The 23655-nt window shown below is 54.1% G+C and overlaps 6 protein-coding genes across 6 annotated transcripts; 2 read left to right on the top strand and 4 right to left on the bottom strand.

Moving 5' to 3' along the window:
- Positions 1-1379: 1379 nt before the first annotated feature.
- On the bottom strand, positions 1380-2981 carry ACO1O0_001853 (Sodium:dicarboxylate symporter; the record flags this gene model as incomplete). The annotated part of the gene is made up of 3 exons (XM_083191332.1): positions 1380-1752; positions 1829-2624; positions 2690-2981. 3 exons carry the CDS (start codon positions 2979-2981, stop codon positions 1380-1382), a joined length of 1461 nt encoding a protein of 486 aa, XP_083052546.1.
- A 3942-nt stretch (positions 2982-6923) lies between these two features.
- On the top strand, positions 6924-7175 carry ACO1O0_001852 (uncharacterized protein; the record flags this gene model as incomplete). The annotated part of the gene is made up of 1 exon (XM_083191331.1): positions 6924-7175. One exon carries the CDS (start codon positions 6924-6926, stop codon positions 7173-7175), a length of 252 nt encoding a protein of 83 aa, XP_083052545.1.
- Positions 7176-7822: 647 nt separating this feature from the next.
- On the top strand, positions 7823-11146 carry ACO1O0_001851 (E1-E2 ATPase-domain-containing protein; the record flags this gene model as incomplete). Its single annotated transcript, XM_083191330.1, has 1 exon — positions 7823-11146. The coding sequence occupies one exon, from the start codon at positions 7823-7825 to the stop codon at positions 11144-11146; it is 3324 nt and encodes a 1107-aa protein (XP_083052544.1).
- Positions 11147-12194: 1048 nt separating this feature from the next.
- On the bottom strand, positions 12195-13262 carry PCL1 (cyclin family protein; the record flags this gene model as incomplete). Its single annotated transcript, XM_083191329.1, has 1 exon — positions 12195-13262. One exon carries the CDS (start codon positions 13260-13262, stop codon positions 12195-12197), a length of 1068 nt encoding a protein of 355 aa, XP_083052543.1.
- Positions 13263-20021: 6759 nt separating this feature from the next.
- Positions 20022-21124, bottom strand: CDC28_1 (kinase-like domain-containing protein; the record flags this gene model as incomplete). The annotated part of the gene is made up of 3 exons (XM_083191328.1): positions 20022-20286; positions 20348-21023; positions 21088-21124. The coding sequence occupies 3 exons, from the start codon at positions 21122-21124 to the stop codon at positions 20022-20024; spliced, it is 978 nt and encodes a 325-aa protein (XP_083052542.1).
- Positions 21125-21944: 820 nt separating this feature from the next.
- ACO1O0_001848 (YigZ family protein) lies at positions 21945-23496 on the bottom strand (the record flags this gene model as incomplete). The annotated part of the gene is made up of 2 exons (XM_083191327.1): positions 21945-23331; positions 23384-23496. 2 exons carry the CDS (start codon positions 23494-23496, stop codon positions 21945-21947), a joined length of 1500 nt encoding a protein of 499 aa, XP_083052541.1.
- Between the last annotated feature and the right edge of the window lie 159 nt (positions 23497-23655).

The following is a 23655-nucleotide window of genomic DNA, read 5'->3' as shown; positions in this document are numbered from 1 at the left end:
AGAAACAAGCGAGTTCGACCACAACAAAGAAGACGAAGAGAAAACGATGGAGAGCAGCAATGTTTATGGGGGAACAGCGTGGAGAAGGTCAACGGCGCGAGTCCCCAGCCGCCAAAGGCTATATTCCCGCAGAGACGCCAGGGCCATGGCTGAATTTTCCTTGTATTCCATGCCTCGGACTGAGGAATAGCAAATGATGGCGTGCTTGGGGTCGCTGAGTCCGCAACCCGGTGTGCTTCCCAGGCAAATTGTCGATGAAGCCCGAGAATCACGCAATAAGACCATGGCCCGATACGGCTTAGCGCCCACGATTCGCCCGCCCACAGATCCCTAAATTCGGAAACCCCCCCACATTGGTTCCTTCCGAGTGCCGGGCATGATGGAATATCTTGCTCGGACCATCGGTTGCACCTGCCCGACTCCCGCAACTCGACGGTTCCGTGCCTGCCTTACTCCGTACACAGTAATATATTAAACCTTATCTCGAGAATAGAGATAGTAGTATAATACTATTTCCCCATAGTGCCATTTTCGGAAATGGATAGGACTTTTATTATCAGACTTCTATCAACCACACAGTTGCTGGCTTGTTCTTTTAAAAACCCGTTGTTCGACACCGGAAATGTCAGACGCCACCAAGAACAGAGCGTAACAAGTTGTCAGCATCATCGACTCATGTTGCTTGGCCATCCGAGAGCCCGACAGCCATGATCAGATCGCACGTCAAGTATATGTCACTGCTGTCCAGCCACCACGTGGAGTTTGTTATTTCTTCTTTCAAGTGTCTTATAACCGGGCTTGACTGTCAGTCGATTATTCGACAGAAAATATCCGTGATACAATTATACCTGTATACGTGCCTAGCAGAAGGAGGCTGTTTTTTCAACACCCTGCAGAGGCCCTTATGCGAATAAGTTTATATGCTGGCATACATGTAACCACAATCGCTTGTTAAGGGGTTGCTAGTTGCTGAGGGCTCTGTGATACCTAGTCACAGAAGTACACGGTGCTGACAGAGCCTTTCCCGTCTTCTGGCCATCACGAAAAACAAAACGCCCTCTACCTGCTAAGTACTCGATAGGTAGAGGCCTCGCTATCCGAGTAACTACCCCCTAGCTACTCGATACCCACAATCCTTGACAATGGAACAACCATCCACACAATCTTATATAAGACTCCAACTTCGCCAGTGATGATGCCAGGGAACAAGATGTCACGCCCACGTGGGAATGTCATACGCCATTCGATGTATATATAAAGCTATTATCGAATTGTAAACCCTCCGCTTTACTCAATCTAAACGCTAGTGCTAAACAACAACAGCTAAAAAAACCAGGTTGCCTTCCCAAACCCCTTACAGAACATGCTCATCGGTCCGTCTAGTCAGCGCGCTCCTCGACGTCACGACGGGGAGGCTCCATAGACTCGTCAACCATGTCCTCGGGATCCTTGATCTTGGTGATATGGGCAATAATGGCCGTGCCGAACAGATCGCCAGACACGTTGATGGCGGTGCGGAAGCGGTCGAGGAACCAGTCAATGGCGACAATGACGGCGTACATGCCCGTCACGGGGACATTGACTGAGCTGGCAATCATGACGATGAGGACGAGCGAGGAGGAGGGGATTGGGGTGGTGCCGATGGATGCGAGCGTAGCCAGGATGACAATGATGACATAGTCAGTGGGCGCGAGCGAGTGGCCCTGAGTGGCAGCCAGGAAGACGACGGCCATGGGGAAGTAAATGGCGGTTCTAAGCTGATGTCAGAGTGTGTGTGTTCTTTTTTGTAGTCTCTCAGGAGAGAGAGATTTTTAGAAGGGGGACCTACCCGTCCATGTTGATCAAGCAACCCAGGGGGCAGGTGAACTTATAGACAGTGATGGGAAGCTTTTCGGCATTGGCACAGCGCAGCGTGACAGGCAGGGTAGCGGCAGACGAGGCAGAACCCCAGGCCGTAATCCAAGCCGGCGAGATCCTAAGCCAGTAGGTGTAAGGGTTCTTGCGCGTGAGGCCAAAGAACAGCGCGGGAAGGATGACGAAGATGTGGATGGCCATGGTGCCGAGGGTGCCGCCAATCAGCATGCCCAGGTTGGCTCCAATGTCGGCAATGGACAGTTTCATGAGGTTGGAGAGGACAAGGAAGAAGACACCGATGGGGGCCAGCTTGATGAGGACGGTGATGATGCGCATGATCATGCTCTCGACCTCGACGACGAGCCTGAAGAAAATGGAGTTCTTGTCCTTGATCAGGTATCCGATGACAACGGCCATGATGAGAATGGCCAGCAGCTCATTCTCGGCCATGGAGTAGAAGATGTTCTGGGTCACAAAGGACTGGAAGAGCGTCTTGACGACGGTGTGTGGAGGGTTCGCGTCACCCGTCGCTTGCTTCTCGTCGGCGGCAGCCTGCTGAGACTCGGAAACCCCGAGGCTCTTGTCGCTGACAACCGAGAACATGGGACCCCACACAAGGCTGGTCATGATGCAGCTCATGACGATAGAGAAGATGGTGGTGATGATGTAGAATCCGACGGTCCAGGCGGCAAGCTTGGTACCGCTGCCCTCACCCATCTCGCGGAGGCGGTGGACAGCGATGATCATGGCGCATACAATCAGGGGAAGGACTGGGAGTCGATCGTTAGCCGGGCATGCCCCGTCGAAGCACAGCCAAAGCACCAGCACTACTTACCGACGGCCTTAAGAGCGCGCAGCCAGAGGTCACCGGGAATGTTGATGATCTCGATAGCAGCCACGGGGACGTTGTCGACCTGGGTCGACACAATCAGGCCGATGGCGATGGCGAGAACAGCCGCCGAGACAATCTGGGTAGCCGATCCAAAGGTGAAGAAGGAATCCTTGACCCGTTGGACAATGGTCTTCTTGGGCGTCTCCGCCTCAACGACCACCGGGTTGGAGGTGACCTTCATGGGCTCGTTGGCCCCCTCGGCCGTCATCTCCTTGACATCTTTGGTCTCGGACATGATGGGCGTGTGGGTGTTCTGCACCGAGGTGGCCTCTCACGATGGGGTTGATGAATAACGACAAGGGACAGGATGAGAAGACAACAGAGGGCGAAGGCGGGAAGAGCAGGGGGGAGGGCTGATCGAGGAGAGACGGCAGGAGTCTGGTTTATATCCCCTATTATATTGTACACCACAGCCTTTTCATCTTTGTGGGGGCCGCATGCGACATTAGGCTCGTGGGCTCATGGACCCCATGGGATGGGCTCATGGACTGACGGACCACTATGCCCTTGGCCCAAGTTTGGCCGAAGCATTTTCCGGAGACGAGGTCCACGACCAGGGACCCGCTAGGGTGTGGCAAGCTGCCAACATGCTGCACCAACAAGAAGCTTCAAGCCGCAGCCTGCAGTTCCCCAACCAGAGCCAAGAGCAGCGAACTGCAGCCGCAACGAGCTTGTCTGGGGGAGATTGCCGAGAACGGAAGGTTGTAGGGATCCAAACGACCAAGTGATAAGCTTAGTGGTTGATACAGGAAGCTTGGCGTTATGGGGGCCAGTGAGATTGGAGGCTTTGGAGTTCGGACTGTAGTCCTACTGTGGATGTAGTAATACAGCCTGGCCAGTGGGCATCGCAGCCGACTGGAGACTTGCAACTCACAAGTCCAGCGCCAGGTGCCAAGTGCCATGTGCCAAGTGCCAAGTGCCACCAAGTCGAATCTGAGCTGGCGTGCTACCCGAGCCCCCATCATCTATGGGGCATCTGGGACCAGGACATGAGACTGGATGATCCCCCCTTATCTCTGGGAAGGCATCTGAATAGGATGCGGATTACCAGACAGCATCTCTCTCAATCGCTAGCAGAAGCGTTCCGGTCCATCCCCGTAGCTGCTCTAATACGGAGAGGTGAAGGACGAGATGGGCAAATGGACAAGGTGGATTTGTTGGTGTTTGATCGTTGGTGTCTCTCGTTCTGTGTGGTGCGTATTGGGATCCGTACCTACTATGTACAAGTACTCCGTACCTTGAATTTTAGCCCCGAGTTTATTGCCTGACCTTATTTTTTGGGGAGCCCTCCGCCAATAACAAGAAGGCTTCTGCTAAGAGGTTACCCGCTTTGCTGCAGCCAGCCGCTTGCGCCACACCTTATTGGCCCACACCGATTCTGAGGCTTGAGCGAGAGCCAGTCTTCCTACCTACTGTAGTTCTCGTACTACGAAGTACGGATACCAAGGTTCCCAACCGCACGTACTTCGTAGGCACGTAACCATCTCTAGATCCTCCATTCAACGATGTCTCGGTGCTATTATCTGTGCCAGCAAACCCATAAGGAGCAAATGCTAAACGTGCGTTTTTCACTCTAGCGGCCTTCCGGATTGTTGTCACAAAAAAATCATGTTGCAGCACCGTTGATGCGCATGGGCCAACTCTTGTACCGACACTAATCCTCAAGGAGGTGTATGAGTAGCACTGTAGGCAGGTGCCTACTACATAGGTAGTGCGACCGTTTGTCTGGAGGTGCGCCACATGCACCTCTTGGTCTTGGCCAAATCAATCCTTGCTTCTGGAAAGGTGGAAAGACGAAAGAGGTCATTTGTCAAAGCATCTCTGGCCGACAGCACCAGCGGCCAGCCACGGGCTTGCCAAGGTGCCTGGGCGCTACGCCGCTGATGCCAAAGTCTGGACCTTCGAGATAAGGTGCAAGGGTATTCGTACCGGAGATACGTAATGCTGCTCCCTAGGAGGAGAGACTTGTTTATTACAAGTTAAGAGTCCCTGATGATCTGCCTGGCTAGCTTCCAGCACTGTCGCAAGATGTTGCCTGTGCAAGCCAGGGTCGGAGTCTAGAAGGCGTCGAGGAAAGGAATGAATTACCTAAGTATTTACTAGTAGTAAATATATGGTGGACAGCCCCATAATAGGTTATGGTAGGTAGGCAGGTATCTGTACATAGTAGAAACATGGACGGATGCTGTTCATCCTAGACTGGCGGCTTGAGGTTGCCCGGTTGATGCGAAGGGAAGATGCCGCCAGATGCGTTTTGAATTCCTTCTGAGGACGAGGTGCCAGTCACGTGATGGTAACGGTGGCAAGCCACCGCCACACAAGCCCACTTGACCGCCACCCCCAGGGTGGAGCCTGGCCACCGGACCGCCCCGTCTTATTAATATTAATAACGGTTTCAACGAAGTCGCAAACCACCATCAACCGACGCACAAATGTCGCATGCCTCCCACCGTAATTTGGTGACAAATCGACCAAGTCTGGGAGCTCGGAAGCGGAGGTGGCGACATCCCTATCCATACATGCGTGTGCAATGTGCATGGTCAGCCGGCTGATCCCTACCCCGCTGATCCGGATCTCTGTTACGGATACTCCGTACCCCATACTCAGATTTCTCGTTCCTTGCTGTTAGCGGTTGGCACTAACCTCGAATACGTAGCGTGGATCCGCATATCAGGGACCTCAACCACCGACTAACGTGCTGCCCCACAACTCTGCGCGCCCCCTATCTCTGCGCAGACAAACCAAGACGCGTCAACATCAACACAACACCTTCGTACAACCAGAATTCTATCAAATCTTATCCAAACTACGTATTTTTTGCATCATAACTAGCCCCTAGTCGGTCCGTAACGAGTACATTAAAAATGCCTGCGATCAGGCATATACTTCTGGCTTAATTCGCGCTGCCGCACGAGACTAGGGTATGCCCGAGTCCACGATCCGTAACCGGCTCAATGGAGCTACCACGATTCGAGAAGCCAAGGCCGATTCCCAACAACTATCCCCAAAGCAAGAGGAATTGCTAGCGGATTAGGTCTTACGAGAGGAATAGTATAAGAGGGCCCCAAAGAAGAAGGAAATCCGCGACTTCGCATAGGTCATCGTATCTAACGGCGGCAGCGATAACCTCATCGGCCGGAAATAGGTAGACCGCTTCATTAACCGTAACCTATCGATTAAGAGGAAGATTAGTAGGGGAGTTAAGGCATCTCGAACTAGCTAGACTACTATTAAGGCCCTCGAGACCTTCTATAACCGTCTAGATCACCTTATTAAGACGATATCTATCGGTAGTAGCCGTATCTATAATATAGACGAGACCGGCATATCCGAGGCCGAAATAAGCGCCGGAAAGGTCGCTGGATCAAGCGTAACGCGATGTTCTATTATCACAATAAGCGATTATATAACTTAGGCCACTATGGCGGAGTATGCGAGTGCTACGGGTCGCCGGTTGACGCCGTTAGTGATCCTCATAGGCAAGAACCTTTAGGGGCAGTGGATGCCGGATAAGATCCCTGACTTTAAGATGATTACGTCGAATAAGGGCTAGATAAACTCGTATATCATAATGAAGTAGCTCCGCGGTATCTTCTTACCGGAAACAAAGCCTGAGATACCATCGCTCTAGCGTATCCTAATCTTAGATAGATTTAAGCCTCATAAGATAGCGGAATTCGCATACGAGGCATATATCAATAAAGTCTATCTACTATGGCTCCCCGCGTATTCATCCCACCTTACATAGCCGCTCGATGTAGCGTGTTTTAGCCCTCTCAAGCACGAGTTCCACGATTAGACCCGCGCCTTCGCCCAATAAAGCACGAGTACTCCTGCTCAAAAACGCCGCTTCCTCCGCGCCTATAAATTAGCAGGCGAGAAAGCTATTTTAAAGGAGAATATCCGAAGCGGGTTTAAGGCCGCGGGAATTTACCCTACGAATGGAGCACGGGCGATTGATGCGGTGGTCGCTCATAGGGATACTCAACACCAAGCTAGCCCACCACATACACCCGAATGATCTCAAGAGACTAATATCCGCTATATCTACACTCCAGAGAACAAGAAGGATATTATCTCGTAACTAGATCCTTTGCGGCGGCAGATTAGGGCCATTGATCGGGCCCGCCGTACGATGCTACATAAGGCTGGTAAATCCCTCAATAAACGGAACACAATGATAGCATCTTTGAAGCGGGAAAATAACTATCTCAAGGATAGGGTCGATGCACTCGAGCCTACTAAGCGCCGGAAGGTGCACAAAGACCCTAATGAGGAATTTGCAACAAAGGCAGACCTGATTGATGCTCGGAACAAGGCCCAAGCAGCGGCCAATAGCTATGTGGATAACCACGGACCTTATCTTGATGATGAGGCCGCAGAAATTGCTGAGTTAGCTGCCGACGACCTAGCCGAGCGACTGCAGTAGTAGATATTCAATTGAAACACCGTGTGTTGAGTTATTCCTATGTAAAGTTCGTTGTTGTGATGGCCTCAATTGCGCAGAGATGGGGGGCGCGCAGAGTTGTGGGGCAGCACGTTAGAACTCCCATCTTCCCATCATCAAAATCCACCAAGAGGCTCAATCGTCTCCCGGTGCGTTCGGCCGAGTGGTCCAAGAACTCGCACTGTCTTTGAATCATTTTCTGCCATTATTTGGCGCTGATGCGCCAGCGCAATGCTACCGCACAATGACCGCACCACCATCCATCCGGATAGCTGCGCGCATTGTGCGTGTTTTAGCGCCAAAGCTACGAAATATGAATCATGTTCTTAACCACCATCGTCAAGTCCTCGTCTTCGTCTATAAAACAGTAACACCAGCCGGGTGGGACAAGAACATTCTCCAAAGCTCCTCAAGTTTCGCTTCTCTGACAAACCATTCATCCCGCTGACCTTACCTTGCATTGTTCCCTTTCCTGCCACATAAATAAGTCGACTATTCCCACACACCACTCCCCAGTCCTCACATCGAATACAACCTCATCACACCATCACCATACATCCTCAATATAACTTCACCACTCACTCACAATATCGGGCACTCGGGTCTCTCATTCCGAGCTGTTGCCAGCCATGCCTCCATCCCAGGCTGTCACAACGTCCTACCTTCTGGACAATCTACACTGTCCGTCATGTGTGACGCTGATCAAGACCCAACTTCGCGAGACCTACGGCGACCGCGTCATGTGGGTTTCGCCAAATCTGGTCACCTCTGTCGTCACGGTCGAGCATGAGGACACCAAGGCCGCTTCCGTCAGCAGCATGAAGAAGACCCTCGAGTATGTCGGCTTCCAAGTCTGCGCCGTCGACACCACAGCCACCTTGGCCAACGATTTGGTGCCCGTGACCCAGGCAGAACCTGGGGAGAGCAGCCATTCTGGGGCACAGAGGCGGTCGACTCCAAGCCCGTGGTCTCGCCTGTGGCTCGAGAGGAGCCCAACGCCCGACCTTCAAGCCGTCCACACCGCTCATCTAGAAAACTGTCAAGCGTGCCGCTCAGCAGCGTTTAGAGGAGACTTAAAGGACAATGAGAAGCAGAGCGCCATGAAGGTTGGCTCTGTTCAGACTGTTGATGAGTCCGGCGAGGGCTTGCAACCACTGCAGTCGGTCGTGTCTGGGCATACCGAGGCCCCATTGTTCCGAGCGACTCTCTCCATCGGTGGCATGACCTGCGCTGTTTGCGTCAACACCATCACCGAGGAACTCCAGAAGAAACCCTGGATTTCGAAAGCGGTTGTCAACCTAGTGGCCAACAGCGCATCCATTGACTTCACAGAGGCAGATCGAGCACCCGACATTGTCACTGCAATCGAGGATCTCGGGTACGACGCCTCCATCGACAAGGTCGTCAACCTGAGTGCGCCCAAGACACCAACCGATTGGCGTGAAGTCCAGATCAAGGTCAGTGGCATGTTTTGCCCCCGTTGTCCAGAGAGGCTCGTCAAGAGCCTCGCGCTTCTCGGGACCGGCCAACTTCAAGTTTTGGCTGAGCCTTCGATGTCCGTCCCCCTCATAAAACTAAGATACAAGCCCAACCCTCCGGCCTTCACAATCAGACACATCCTTCGGGCGATTCCGGCAACGGATGCGTCCCTCGAACCGACGATCTACCACCCACCAACGCTCGAGGAGAAGTCGAGAGCCATAAGAGCAAAGCATCTACAAGCGCTATGGTGGAGAGAGGTGCTCACCATCATCACTGCCATCCCCACCTTTGTCCTGGGAATAGTGTATATGGCATTGGTTCCTGAGACGAATCATACCAAACACTACCTGATGATGCCCTGGAAGTCTGGCGTCTCTCGCCTCGATGTCATCCTGTGCCTCCTGGCGACCCCTATCTGGCTCTTTGCCGCCGATGTCTTCCATAAACGAGCCTTGAAGGAGTTGCGGGTCATGTGGCGCCCCGGCAGCAATGTATCACTGATTGCCCGGTTCTGCAAGTTCGGGAGCATGGATATGCTCATCTCACTGGGGACAACAGTCGCATATATCTCCTCGGTTGCACAAATGATTGCCGTCGCTGCCAGCGGACAGGAGAAGGTCCCCGATGGGCTCATATACTTTGACTCGGTCGTCTTTTTGACCCTCTTCCTGCTCGCTGGCAGACTCATCGAGGCATACAGCAAATCGAAGACCGGGAACGCCGTGGAAATGCTGGTGAAGCTCAGGCCTGACACAGCCATCCTTGTCGAGAAGGACAAGGTCCAGGGGTCGATTACCAGCACGATACCGCTTGACCAACTCGAACACGGCGATATTATCAGGGTCCCCCGCGGTGCGTCACCACCGGCGGATGGCGTCATTATTGTCGGTCAGACAAATTTTGATGAATCAAGTCTGACGGGCGAATCGCGGCTCGTCAGAAAAGCCGAGGGCGATGAGGTCTTCGCCGGAACTGTCAACCAGACATCCTCAGTGACGGTACGCGTGACCGGCACAGAAGGGAAGTCCATGCTGGACCAAATCGTCGAGGTGGTCAGGGAGGGCCAAACCAAGCGCGCCCCCATGGAGAGGATTGCCGACCTTGTAACCAGCTACTTTGTCCCCATCGTCACGCTCGTTGCCATCATCACGTGGCTTGTCTGGCTGGCTCTCGGTCTCTCGGGGTTGATAACCGGCAAGAGCTTTAGCTCCTCGGGCGACTGGGTAGCATATGCTCTGCGCTTTGCCATTGCTGTCTTCGTCGTCGCCTGTCCCTGTGGAATTGGCCTCGCGGCCCCCACAGCAATCTTTGTAGGCGGCGGGCTTGCTGCTAAGCATGGCATCCTTGCCAAAGGTGGTGGCGAGGCTTTTGAGAAGGCACACAAGGTCGACTGCGTTGTATTTGACAAGACGGGTACTCTCACCGTCGGCGGCGACCCTCAGATCACGGACTCGGTTGTCTTCCCGGACGGGCAGATTGATGATATCGATGAGCAGAGCTTCTGGTCGGCTCTGAAGGGACTGGAAGAAAACAGCAGCCACCCCATAGCCAGGGCGATCGTGGGCTTCTGCGGGTCCGAGTATGGCGCCATGGAGGCTGGGGACGTGAAGGAGCTGGCGGGAAAGGGAATGAAGGCGACTTTCCGGGTTGACGAAGACAGGTCGTTCGATATTGCCGTTGGAAACGAATCCCTTATGCGGGATCTGTCCGTCCAGCTACCAGCCAGCGTGGTCTCGCAAATCGAGACGTGGAAAACAGAGGCAAAGTCTCTAGCCCTTGTCGCCATGCGATCTCAAGACACAGCATCGTGGTCCATGGCCGCTGCCATGGCCATCTCGGATCCCATCCGCACAGAAACAGCCGGCGTAGTTAGAGCACTGCAGGCAAAAGGTCTCCAAGTCTGGATGCTGTCCGGCGACAACACGACGACGGCGCGAGCGGTAGCCCAGCAGGTCGGAATCCCGGCATCCAACGTGCTGGCCGAGGTGCTTCCATCCGAGAAGGCAGACAAGATCAAGTACCTGCAGTCGACCTTGACCCCTGGAACTGGCCGAGCCCGCGCCATGGTAGCCATGGTGGGCGACGGCATCAACGACTCACCCGCACTGACAGCCGCCGACGTGGGCATTGCCATTGGGTCTGGCAGCGACGTCGCCATCTCAAGCGCCGACTTTGTCCTCGCGACGTCAAATCTCGCCGCCGTCCTGACGCTGCTCGAGCTCAGCCGCGCCGTCTTCCGCCGCATCAAGTTCAACTTTGGCTGGGCCCTCGTGTACAACACGGTGGCGGTGCCGTTCGCTGCCGGGTGCTTCTACCCCCTCAAGACGGCGGCTGGCCACCGCATACTGCTCCCTCCCGAGTTTGCGGCGCTGGCCATGGCCCTGTCGAGCATCAGCGTGGTGCTGAGCAGCCTGAGCCTGAGGACCCGTCTTCCGATGATGGGATTCCGTCCCAGCCGAGCTGTTTCGTAGGCACCACAAAGACTTCGGTGAAAGGAGTTCTGAGATATTGATGGGTTAAATCTTGGTCGGATATCGTTATATTGACTGATCATGACTGGCCGGTTTGGTGTAATTTGAGCAACGTTTCCTTTTAGTGCGGCATCACATATAGAACATCTAGCATTCATCCACTTAATGAGACCATTCAACAAATAATAACCACACAAAGGAACATCTGAACACTGCCGTCCCTCTTCGCACTAATGAAAATTCCATTGCAGAGATACAGCAATGCCCTTGTCCAACAAACATGGACAACTCACTCCCGTCCTCTCCCGTGGCAATGCAAACGAGCCTGACCATTCCGCCCGTCCCCTTTGTCAAGATTAGCGACAATCAAGCCAGGTAGTCCATTATCCATTTCTTACTCCGTGCTGTTTACCCAATATGGGAATAGCGCGAACATCTCGCATTTTTTCGCGAGGCTCTGTTGAGGATCACCTATTACTCGTACCACGTACCCCCACCCTTCCGCCTCACGGAACGCCTCGCGTACTGCACAATCGCCTAAGGTAGGTTTGCTTCTTACCGAAACACGCAAGAGGCGAACATCGAGATTCATATTTCTAGGTGCACGGTTGTTCCTTTTGGTAAGACGCAGTCGCAGTCAATTGCATCCTGCGCTTGTTGTTTTGTAACTACCTGTACGTACTTCGTACTTCGTACATCGATCCCCACGGCTCTCAGCTGAGGAAGCCGTGGCAGAATCAAATGACCTGTATTACTCTGACGTCCCAGAAATATCCGAAACTGGGTACACCCGTATATGCTCACCCCGTTCCTATACCAATTGCCCTTCGCCGTTGTCCACCGTCCGTGAATGCAAGTCGTGGCCCCGGCCCCCCCAGTGGTATTCATCATCAGCCCAAAAAACGCCATGTCTTGCCCGACACCAAAATGAAACCCAAACCCCTGAAAAATGCCTAACAAGAGGAAATATGGAAAAAAAAGAAAGCGACGCAACGCCATGCTTTTTTTATGACAGAAAATGACAAGTAGGGCTGCTCCATCTCGATCTTCACCGAGCAGCAGCCACACCCCAGAGGCGTCCCCAAACACCTCGCCTCGGGCGCTTCTTGCTCGTCCCGTCGTCGTGTAGCTGATGGTACTCCTCGGCCGAGATCTCGTAAGGCAGCATCCGCCCAGCCGATTGACTACGATAGTGGCCCTTGGCCTCCGCGTCCATCATGACCTGGACAGGGGAGTCGTACAGGCTGCCCGCCTGAGAGACGCTGTAGGCGTAAGCATCAGGCTCGGGCTCCAAGGGCGTGGCGGATCGCGAATGATGCCGGCTTGAGGAGATGGACGACGCGTATGAGCTAGCGGAGCTGCTGTAAGACAGACCTGGAGGGGTAGAACCGTAGCTGGCCGAACGGATGTGCTCGGGGCTGGCATTCCGGGTACGGGAATGACCTCGCGACGAAGCAGGGCTGGGGTACCGCCGAGCAGCATCCTGTTGCCTCCTCTTTTCCTCGCGCTGCTGCATCTTGCGGGTGTGTCGGTCAACAATCTTCTGTCGCAGAGGCTCGAGGAAGAAGTCGAGCTCGCGGTACAAGTCCTCCTCGTGAATTCGTAGGTCCCATTCGAGGAGGAACAGAAGCTGCTTCTCCATGGTGTTGACCTCTGTACGGCTGAAGCCAAACTGGTAGTACTCAGTGGTCATGTTGGTGTAGTTGGCCCAGTGCTTGTTCTTGGGGGAGCTATCGTTGAGGTACTTGGCGGACAGGATGAGAGAGGCGAGGAAGATGCGATGGGCAGTGCAACGGATGCCACGGGCCTGGGGCTGCAGGCGTGCTTTTAGGCGGTTCAGGTAAACGAGACTCGCCATGAGGGTGGGGACCTGGACATTGGAGGAGACGACCAGCTGGGTGATGAACTCCTCGACGGTCGGGAGCTTCTTGTCCTCCATGGATGAAGCGACAGACTCGGGAGTCTTGGGGGGAGTGGGAGGTAGTTGTGAGCGCGAAAGTGATGACTGGTCGCAGGAGATGACATTCTGCGCAGCCTGTGCCAGATATGCGATCATGTCGCGACCGACAGGCTGGTAGACAAACTGCTCTAGAGCAGTCTTGTTGAGCTCATCCATGGTGAGATATCTTGATACCATGCTGGGCGTCGGTTGTGGTTGCAGTTGTGTAGATGGCGGGCGGAGTGCGATGAGTCGTACCGTCTTTCGGGTGACGGGAGTCGTGTAAGTGAAGCTTCGTGGGTGAGAAGGCGATGCAACACTAAAGGGTAACGAGGGCGCGTACGCCTGAGAGGCCTAAAGAACAGAGAGAACGTGGAGAACAAGAGGACTCAAGAGAGAACGCGGGAGGCCAATAGAGGCCTGTTATATCAGACAAGTAAGGAGTTCTTGTGATCACGTTGTCAGGTTGCTGGTCCGGAGGCTGAGTCGCTGGTGCCACACGTACACTAGTGCACCACTAGGAATGCCTGGAGTGGATGGGGCCACGGGGGGTGGCCAGCTGGACGGTTGAACGGTCAGGCCGACAGGGGTCCACACTCCAGGGCGGTTTTTGGGTCTCCGTGATCTGCACTCGGAAACACCTTTCCAAGAGCGTTCAGCTGCGTGTGAGGCCGGCAATACACTTTTGTCGTCCGAGAGAAAAAATGAAGTTACTGTAGTAGTGTCGTTCGAACAGTCGGAAGAGAGTGGTTTTGTTCACTCAGTTCGGTACTCGCGGAATCGTCGCGAAAGCTGTGGCAATACAAATTGCGTGTTCTGTGGGGTGCGGTCGTATGTTGCGTGTCGTCCCTGTGGCTGATGCCGATAGTTGCGGGTGGTCGGAGAAGTCCAACCCCGGGCAATTGCGACAACAAATTCGTGCAGTAAATGACCGCTTTCAAGGCACAATCAAAGCAAACGATAGACAACCACGCGAATGCAGTGATTGCAGATTCAATAACGAGCAGGCTGATCGGGCGATGCTTCCTTTTTGATCTCCAGAACGATCCTTCGGTGACGGCGATGATGACACGAGCGAGTCAGGTAGCGAGTCAAACGGATCGGGTGGCGTAGTCCGTTTCCGAGAGTCGTGGCGATACTTCCGTCCAGCGGAAGAATTAAGGTTTGTGAATGAAGCAACTAGAAGATTGTTCCCCAGATCTGTGATTCAGGGAGACGCAAGGTCCGGCGGCGGGATCGATGTCGCTCGGGTGGTTCTTTTGTGTTTCTCTCCGTGGTCCAGACAACAAGAACAAGGCACAGGAGGCGCAATTGTTCCGGAAAATCCTAGTGGTCAAAGTGCTGTTGTTGCGTTGTTACTGTTTGTGGTTGTTGCCAGCCCAATGATGACAATGGCGGAAGAGTGTGCAGCTGGTATATTATATACCACCTGTTGGAAGATCCCAAGATGCTTTGAAGGGGTTGGGTGGTGGAGTTGATATCCTTAGCTGCGTGCAGGGCACCAGCTGGAATTGAGTGGTGAGCGAAAGGGAGCGATTCCGGCCAAATGAGCGAGCGAGGCAGTCAATAGCCTTGCAACGAGCAATTAAAGAAGGAAATGACAAGGGCGACAAAGAATTGCAGCGCCTGGCAGTTGCTTGAGTGAAGGGCGCGACACCGCGTGGAGAAGATTTGTTGGCGTCGTGGGCGGTCCTTGCAAAGGTATGTGACGTTGGGCTGAAGGGTCTCCAGGCAATCTCGGCGTGTTGGTGACGGGGTGGTGAGGCGAGCGTAAGGAGGAAATAAAGATAAGTGAACACAGGAGCCCGCCCTTGAGTACGAATTCGAATCAAAGCCAGAAAATTTCGACCTGCGAGAATTCCAAGCCGAGAACTTAGGTAAGGGAGAAAAGCCGGAAGGGGGGTTGGAGGAGGAAGAAGAGTCAAGAGTGTCTCTGACGAGATATCAGCGGCAGGTACGATCCTCGGAGTATTACCAGGAGGGCACCTGATACGTTTAATACCACGTCCAACACAACCACGGAAGGTCAGAGACACAGCCGAATGGGGGTTTGTTCCTTCCAACAGTAGTGCCCGCTAACCACTGAAACCGCTCAACTCAGGCAGTCCCCTTGCTTTGTCGTGGCTCGATCAATCGTGGCCATTCAAAACGTCAACACTCGAAGCCCCTGGTTCCTGCTTTCCGCTCCCGTGGCGCCCTGAATGGCGGCGGTTGGGTCCGGCGACAGCGGGGCCACGTCAATGTCCAGACCCTTGGGCTATTGGCCCCGGCCCAAGCCCCTAGCGGCCACTGGCAGTGTGTCAGGCAGGCCTGTCAGGGGCCTTCCAAAACTCGAACCAGCCTGCCAGAGCGTGGTACGCTGGTGCGCCATGAGTGGCCCAGGGAGCCCCGCCTGCCCGTCCCAGCCTCCGGCTATGTGCCTCATTGGCTCAGGCGGCCCCCATCTTGAAACAAGCCAGATGGATGCTCTCGAGCCTCCTCTGACAGAACTCTTGCCAATCAACCCGCGTCAGTTCTCGCCGGCTTCGAAGAGGCGTCCACCACCATCAAGACGTTTGGGCCTCTGGGATCTGGTCGCATCGCCGGTGGCCCTGCACAGCCCAGTCCACCACTTTTTTGCTTCTGACAGGCGCGCGTCTTTATTGGGGTTACTGGCGTGTCAACGCCAGTTGGCATTGCAGGACAGTGGCCAACAAACTCACCAAGGCACCAGCACCAGCAGCAGGCACCCGGGCGAATCGACGCCGTCCCATCCCCAACGTCTCCGAACGACGAGCACATCCGTCTGATGACTAGTTGACCGTCCGACTCCTTACACCTCTCCCGTCTGTCCTCGTATCCGTTACTGTCAACCTAAAGCTCATCCTCCACTCCTACGCAGGGAGCCGTCAGTCACCTCGGATCCTGACTATCCTAACTGCCTCTCTCGGATCGAATGAAACATCTGCCCAAACCGTTTTTTGCCATCCCATAGCTAATGGAGGGTAGCATACGATGTACCCCAACATCCACAGTTAGCTGTAAGTCCGCAATCCTAGGCCAAGCCACCCCACACGGAGGCTTCAGACACGATAGCATTTAATAGTAATACGGATAGTACTCGTATAAGTGCGTAGATCCCTTTCAAATTTGCATCGACGAGTCAAAACTCATGTCTTAAGCTCCTGCAAGCACTTAGCGAAGCTCAGCAGCGTCTCAAACAGAAACCCATCTACTCAAAGCCTACGAGGAGAGACTGAAAGTAATCCGTGCCGGCAGCCTCGTGGTCGGACATTCGGACATCCACCCCACAATCCACCTGACAAGGGCCCATCGAGGGTTCGAGATCTCACCAGTTCACTTGGCTCACGATATTTAATAGGCCAAGGCATTAATATTTGGCCATGCCCAGGCAACTATCGCTCAACAGTAGGATTCCCTTCGTCCAGCTATTGCCCCCTTACGGCTCTAGTTCCGACTCTCTGCATCCGTCATAAATGCTTCCCTCGTGTCTCAAGATATTCCTTTTCTGTCTGGCAGGATGGTCAGTTCAGCTACAGTAATTAAGATTCAACTATGCAAGCAGACGGCAATGCGGCCCCTTTTCCATCCAGGAATGCAGGGCTGGACATGATGAAGAAGTGAGAATGCCAGCTGAGAAACCTATATAGGTGATGTCTCATCGAATAGCGCCAACACGAGGGTGTCAAAAACCACTTAAACCGGGTTTCCTCCTTGGGCGACCATCCCATTCCGCTCGGAGGCAGACGGCGATGCACACTGCCAATGGACACAATGGCGGCGCCCGAGTGGCTCGAGCCTCTCCATCCTACCAACCTGCAGGTTCCTTCAGACTTTTCTAGCACATGGCTTACCCTGTTGCACGAGTAACGGTCCGCGGGAACGACTCCTTGCTAGCACTGCCGGTCAAGCGATATCACCATACATATCCGTGGCTGCTCCGTGTATGCACTCATGACTTCCAGAATGGAGTTTTGCAGGGGGCACTGTGACTTGTCCTTGCCTTGCGGTGCATGATTGCCCGCCAGTACGAATGTAGAGCCGGACCTTCCCTGGGTGGGTTCCTGTCCATTAGGCATTGATTGTTCGTCTCACCGCCCCATTACGACTGCACATCGCACATCGTGGTCCCCCGTCCGTCCAGCTCTCCTCATCACGGTACCTATTTGTGGAGTTCACATGCCAGAATCAGAAGACCACCAAGAAACTCCCGGGTTTCCTTGGAGGGCAACCATTCTCCTTGACCGGGCAGCTGTGATTGGTGGGTGTGGCCCAGCTGAAACAGACAGCTAGACACGCGGCGCAGCCAATCGAGGAGTGCGGAGAGTGGATCGCCGAGGTGTGGCTGAGGTGGACCAGATTGTGGCTGGCCGTATCACCACGGGTCCACTGCCATCCCAGAACAACTGAAGCCAGGCTATCTTTGCATTCGGACACCGATGCATCAATGAATGGTGGCCTGCCAACGGCGTCATCGGGATTCATCATCAACGCCTCACCGGAGGTGTTTTCCCCTCCCTACGACCACGCGGCGCTCCCCCGCGCCCTAGCTCCATGGAAGGAAGCCCAGCTTGCCCAGGCAACCAGGGACCCTGCCCGCCGGCGTCAAAACGCTGTCGTAGATCCCGTGATCTGCAGGGGTTCACCAGGGTTCGAATCCAGGAGAGGAGCGAGAGAGTCAGAGACAGGAGGTCCAAGTCCAGGCTTGCCATCCGCTCTCGTATCTGTCTCGTGCGTGGCGGCAGCACCAGCCCGTGGCGGAGACGTGGTGACGACGCGATGGACGCCATGGCGACCGCCGTCTCCTGACTGATCAGCAGGCAGAAGAATCCGCAACATTCCCAGCACCTGCAATGACCACATGTCTCCCCTCTGCTCGCCAGGATCCAGAGTGAGATTACTACGAGTACAGTATCAGCTGCAGCAAAAATGACAGCAAATTTTTTTTAACCTTTCAATGTTACATGTATGCAGACGCCCGATTCAGACATGGACGAATTACTGCTAGCTGTCACCGCCCATCTTCCAGGCTGGCAACCCTCTCGGCCCTGCCGGCGACTCCGGTCCCGGTGCGCATTCGGCACCGGCCGCTTCCCCACAGTCGGATCCAACAGGAGACGAGAGAATCCAGGGTCCAGCACGGCGACATGCCCAGAATGGAACCGAGAGGGTGGGCAAAAATTGAGCAGCACTTGGATCGGTCTGCACTGCCCGTCTGCAAGTCTCGGCACAGCAATCGACCGGTCAAATGTCGTCATTGTTGTATTTTTGAAAAATGTTCGCACCTGGATGCAAGATGTTTCTACCGACTCTGCACGCTCTTCATAGATTGAAGTCGGTGGCATGTGCCGAGTTATCGGTACGTAGGTACTTCGTTGGTGTTTGGGCTTGCAATTACTACGCTGAGTACCCATTGAGTACTACGTAACCTCCACAACGTCAGTGCAAGGCAATGCTACGCCGCGTCTACGCAGGACAAACAATCAACAAGACCATACACAGGCCTGACGAACCAACGTGTCAATCCATTATTAGAAACCATTCACGCGAACCCCCAAATCCCCAGAATTGCCCCCAGTACTTACGCGCCCGCATTCAAGACCACGCCTCCGGGCGCTTATTTGCAACTATTTGTGTTAAGCGCCCAGTTTCATCAACCGCGTTCTGGGGCCCCATCTCCACGGCAGCGTCTCGCGCTGCGTCCTTCATTTCCCCTCGGGTTGTTAGTAGAAACTCACATAGCGGGTAACGCTCAAGCGCGCGTTTGTCCACGGTACCGTAACTTCTACTTAAAAATAGCAGGCGCTCGTCGCGGCAAGTTTGCGTCTACATTGGGCAGTTACCTGGGTATGCTCGAGACGGTGTACCAAGTATTAGAAGAAACTCTACCCTAGTACCTAGAGCTACGAGTATAAAGGGAACCCATTTCCTACTTGTGTAAACGCCGATGTTTGATCCGCCGTGTGTTCCACAGGTGAACATAATCAGGTTCAACGTACGTATGGACTACTAGGTACTGATAGTAGTTGGGGTGATCACCGGCTGGCGCAGAGTTATATGAAGTGCCTCCTATGGTGCCTCTCATACCCATTGTTGCTACTGTTGGTACCCGACTGTTGGTACCCGCACCGTCAGTACATAGTCTCCCAAGACATCAACTATACCATCTCGTCGTGTTTAGTAAATCATGAGTAGTTAGTTGTCCACTAGATGTGTTCCAGTAGCAATAGTGGATGGAGGTCACCAGCTTCGCAGAGGCTGAAGGCAGAATCGTGATGCAAAACCGAACCTTGATCGTTACATTATGGGTTTGGGGTTCAACAATTTACATAAGCTATGGCTCCCTCGGGGTCAAGATTGAACTCGGATGAAGCCTGAGAGGAAGATTCAAATCACCGAGGCCCCGGGGCACGGGATATTTATAGAAGCTCCACGAGCGAGCCGGGAAACAAGTCCAGCGGGTTACACTTGACGACGAGATCGAAGCTAGGATCAAAGGGATGGAGATACGCAGGCAAGTAATTCCCTTTCCATCTAACCCCATCGTGTATGTCCTCGAACCCCAGTCACCGAGTGTACCATCCCATCCATACAAAGACAACAACCCAGTGCTCGTTTACAAACATCATTCGTTGTCTCTCATAAATCTGTCCTGCAATCGTCAGGCTGGGGCATGTCAGATCACCCCAGCTTCTCGTTCTTTCGTCTAGCCGCAGCTCGCTTGTCGAGATGAGTCTATATCAGCTGCAGAGTTGCAGATACAGCAAGCCAAAATCAGGACCTTGGAGCCTGACAAAAACCCCTTGATGGTCCTCACGATCTAGCTAGACCGTAACCGTATCCGTGCCGGTGTCATCGTCAACATCAGCGCGTCGGAATATGCCCGGCCATTCGACGCGGGTCAATACACAGGGTAGGAAAAGATAGCTCGTGCTACTAATGGAGGCTGTTGGCCTTCCCTTCCACATCTTCCTGCTCTTGGTGATACTTTTCAAAGTACGGGTGGTTTACCGCCGACTTGGCAGAGATTCGTCCAGCCGGGTCGTATACGACCATGCTCTCTAGCAACCGGAGCCCTTCTTCATCAAGGTTGTGGCAGAGAGGGACATCATAGTCGCGAGACCATTTTGGGAAAGTCATCTTGTAGTCTGGATACGAAGTGACACCAGGCCACACCTCCTCGTTGGGAGTGGAGAGAGTGCTGGAAAGTAAAATCAGTTAGCTCGAGCACGAAGGAATAAACTATAGGGACGGCCACCAACCGGAATATCTTGAAGATCTGATCAATCTCTGAATCGCCTGGGAAAAGGGGCTTCCGGGTGCACATTTCCGCAAATATGCAACCAACGGACCACATGTCAACACCGGTAGAATACTGGCGGCCACCGAGCAATATTTCGGGTGCACGATACCATAGCGTTACGACTTCGTGCGTGTACGTCCTAAGGGGGACACCGAACGCCCTCGCGAGGCCAAAGTCGGCCAGTTTTAGGTTTCCGTAGCGGTCGATGAGCAGATTCTGGGGCTTGAGATCGCGGTGCAACACGCGGTGCGAATGGCAATACCGGATCCCGAGACAGAGTTGCATCAAGAACTTGCGAACGACAGATTCCCCCAGCCCCAGATTTGCTACCGTGGATGATGTCCCTTCGGGGAGTGCCTTCCCGCGGCCGCCATCGGATACGGGGAGCGCGTCCATATATTTCTTCAGATCGAGATCGAGGAATTCGAAGACGAGATACAACTTATGACCATCGGCGTGGACAATGTTGAATAGTCGCACGATGTTCTCGTCTTTCATCTCCTTCAGAAGGGAGATCTCGCGAATAGCCGTGCTAGGAACACCCTCATCTTCGGTTTCGAGTCGAATTTTCTTGAGAGCGACAATCTCGCCGGCGTTGGACAAGTCCCGTGCCTTGTATACCACTCCATAGGTTCCTAGAAGAGGTAGGTAAGCAAAAATCCTAGCAGTTGGGAAGACCAGGAGCCAGAAGATGCTGACCTTCGCCGACCTTCTCAAGCTTCTGGTAGTTGTCCATTGTAACGCAGGCCTCTCGATTTCAGATGGGATTCAGAAATCGGACGGCTGTTCTCAATCCAAATGACCCTGCAATTGATGCCGGGATAGGGTTCAGAAACCCAGGCACTGGTCTTGGAAAATGAGACCGAGCTCGATCGGGGATCGAGCTAGGTATGTTGCCTCCAACCGATTATACGAGAGGGTGTTCTGGAGTCTGCGGTTTGACTCGGAGGATGTCGTCACGTCAATCGAAAGGTGAGTGCTTTAGGGGCGTTTTGGGCGACGCTGCGGGTGTGTCGAGTTCCGGGAATGAGCGGAGAAAAGATGCTGATGGAGTTTGTTGACAAAGAAACAAAGTCACGGTTGTGTGGGGGTTACCACGCGTTTAGAGGTGTACCAAGTTACGGCGGGGTTACCAGCTTTGGCAGCCACAACCCCGCCAAAGAAACCGCCATCAACGATGGCATCAGCCACCCTGCAACGACTTCCAGCCTCCAGCTGCTAATGATCACTGGATACAAAGGAATTAATGAGCTTATTGGCAAAGCTCGCGCAGATTAGAATTATATAGCTACATATAGCAAATAATATGGAGACCCAACCAAACATACCCGAGACATGTCGTTAGAGGATAATGTAACCTATCCACGACCCTCTCCCTGAGCTACCCCCGAGCTCTAGAACGGTACACAGAGCGCTCTAAGGCAGTTGTCGAGCAATAACTTATCCACGTAAACAGCCTCAAGGGATTCTATCTAGATAGAAGTTCATGGGGACTAGAAACCCACTCCTAATAAGGGCAGTATCCCACCCCAACGAGGCCCTCCCGGACAATGTGGTCATTGATTGTTCCCTGACCCCTCGGGAGTCGGTTTCTTGCGTCGAAGATCCAGTATCTTGCCCAGATCCAGCGTCCCCTTGGCACCCCAACCCGCCGGGCCGGACTCTACCTCCGGTCTCACCTGCACGTAACAGCTCCAGGCTCTCCTATCCAGCTCGTCGCTCTTCAAAATGTCCGCCCAGCTCGCGAAGAGCAGCCGCAAAGCTCCCAGCAGACAACCCAGGTTCTCCTGCCTCTCCTCGTTGGCCGCCGCCGTGCTCTTCTTCTCGTCGCTTCCGCCGGCCGTGGCAAAGGATCGGAGGAGGTAGTTCCTGGCCCCCTCGGGCCGGTGGATGGCCATTCCCACGGTTGAAGACGCGGGCTTGGTATCCCCCGGGTCGAGTGCCCACACTGCCTCGCCGGAAAGCGTCGCCGTGCGGCGCTGGGCAGAAAGGGCGTCGTTGATACACTCCCGCATTAGGCGCCAGCGATCGGGTCCGAGCATCACCCCGCCATACCACCTCGTCAGGACAACGACCATGTTCGTAATATTCGCCGCGCGCATCAGCTCGAGCATAAACTTGCCACACCCCGACTCTCCATCATCAAACGAGGCTTCCTGGACCAAAGGCGAGTTGCCGTAGCTCGTGCGCACCGCCCATGCATTGTGTGTCGCCGTTTCGAGCTCAGGCTTCTGCGTCATGAGAGTCTTCATCAGTTCCGACCGAAGGGAGGGCGATGAGAGGGGGGCCGCGTGGGCGATAAAGGTGGAAGATCTGGACGTGACTCGCTGGCCGGCCCTCCATATCTGGGGTGGCTGCGGTGATGCCTGGATTGTAGCACTTGAAGCTGTGGATGATGCTGGTGTCATCCCCCCGGACCATGAGTATCCGCCGCGTTTGAGGACGGGGACTTCACGCCCCATGACACGGAGCTTGGGCTGGGCATCAGAGATGCCAGCACCTTCTCCCCCTGGTGGAGCCTTCTCGATTCCCAGGCTGATGGCTTTGGTCTTTGAGTTGGCGCTCACGACAGCTTGCGCCAGACTCAGACGGCTACTGAGCGGTTGCTCTGGCATGGTGAAGCGCAAGAGCTCGACGGCAAACGCGAGGACCAGCGGTGCCCTGTTCGTGACCAAGGTGGTCTGGCGGATAGTCTCCTCATCCTCGACCAGCGGGAGAGCGAGGGAGGCCTCAAGTTCATCGGGTGACATGGATCCATAGTCGAGGTCTCGCTTGTGGGGTTCCAACTTGGGCTTCTTGGTGGGTGGCGACGCGGAGTCGTCGGCTGGCCGTTTACCCTTCTTCACATGCGACTTGCAAGCTGTATGCACGCTCTTGGCCAGCTTGGGGTCACTCAGCACGGATTCCAGATCCGTCAGGGGTGCTTCTGCGATTTGGTCGATGCTATGGATGTCAGTTGGATTCGTTGATCGCTCGGGGGGGGGGCTGCCTATACGTTTTGAGGTTCTTGGCTTGGAGTGCTTGAACATGCTTCATGGATGCCATCATGGAGATCTTGCGTGCCGTGAACATGCGCAAGAGCTCCTGGAGGTCGCCATGGCCAGCCATGGTAGTGGTGGTTCTTACTTCTCAGCTCGTAATCTGCAGAATTGAATGAAAGATCCTTGAAGTTACCAAAGTAGTCTGCTTTCAAACCGTGGTATCTCCATCAATCCGTCGTGGTCAAGTGGGTGCTCCCGGGTAGTTGTAAGAGTGAAGCTGCCCGCT

This window comes from Amphichorda felina, assembly GCF_050947745.1.
Source record: "Amphichorda felina strain 45539 chromosome Unknown scaffold_2, whole genome shotgun sequence".
Taxonomy (NCBI): domain Eukaryota; kingdom Fungi; phylum Ascomycota; class Sordariomycetes; order Hypocreales; family Bionectriaceae; genus Amphichorda; species Amphichorda felina.
Note: the sequence above shows the minus strand (reverse complement) of the source record. Positions and strands in the feature narration are given on the sequence as shown.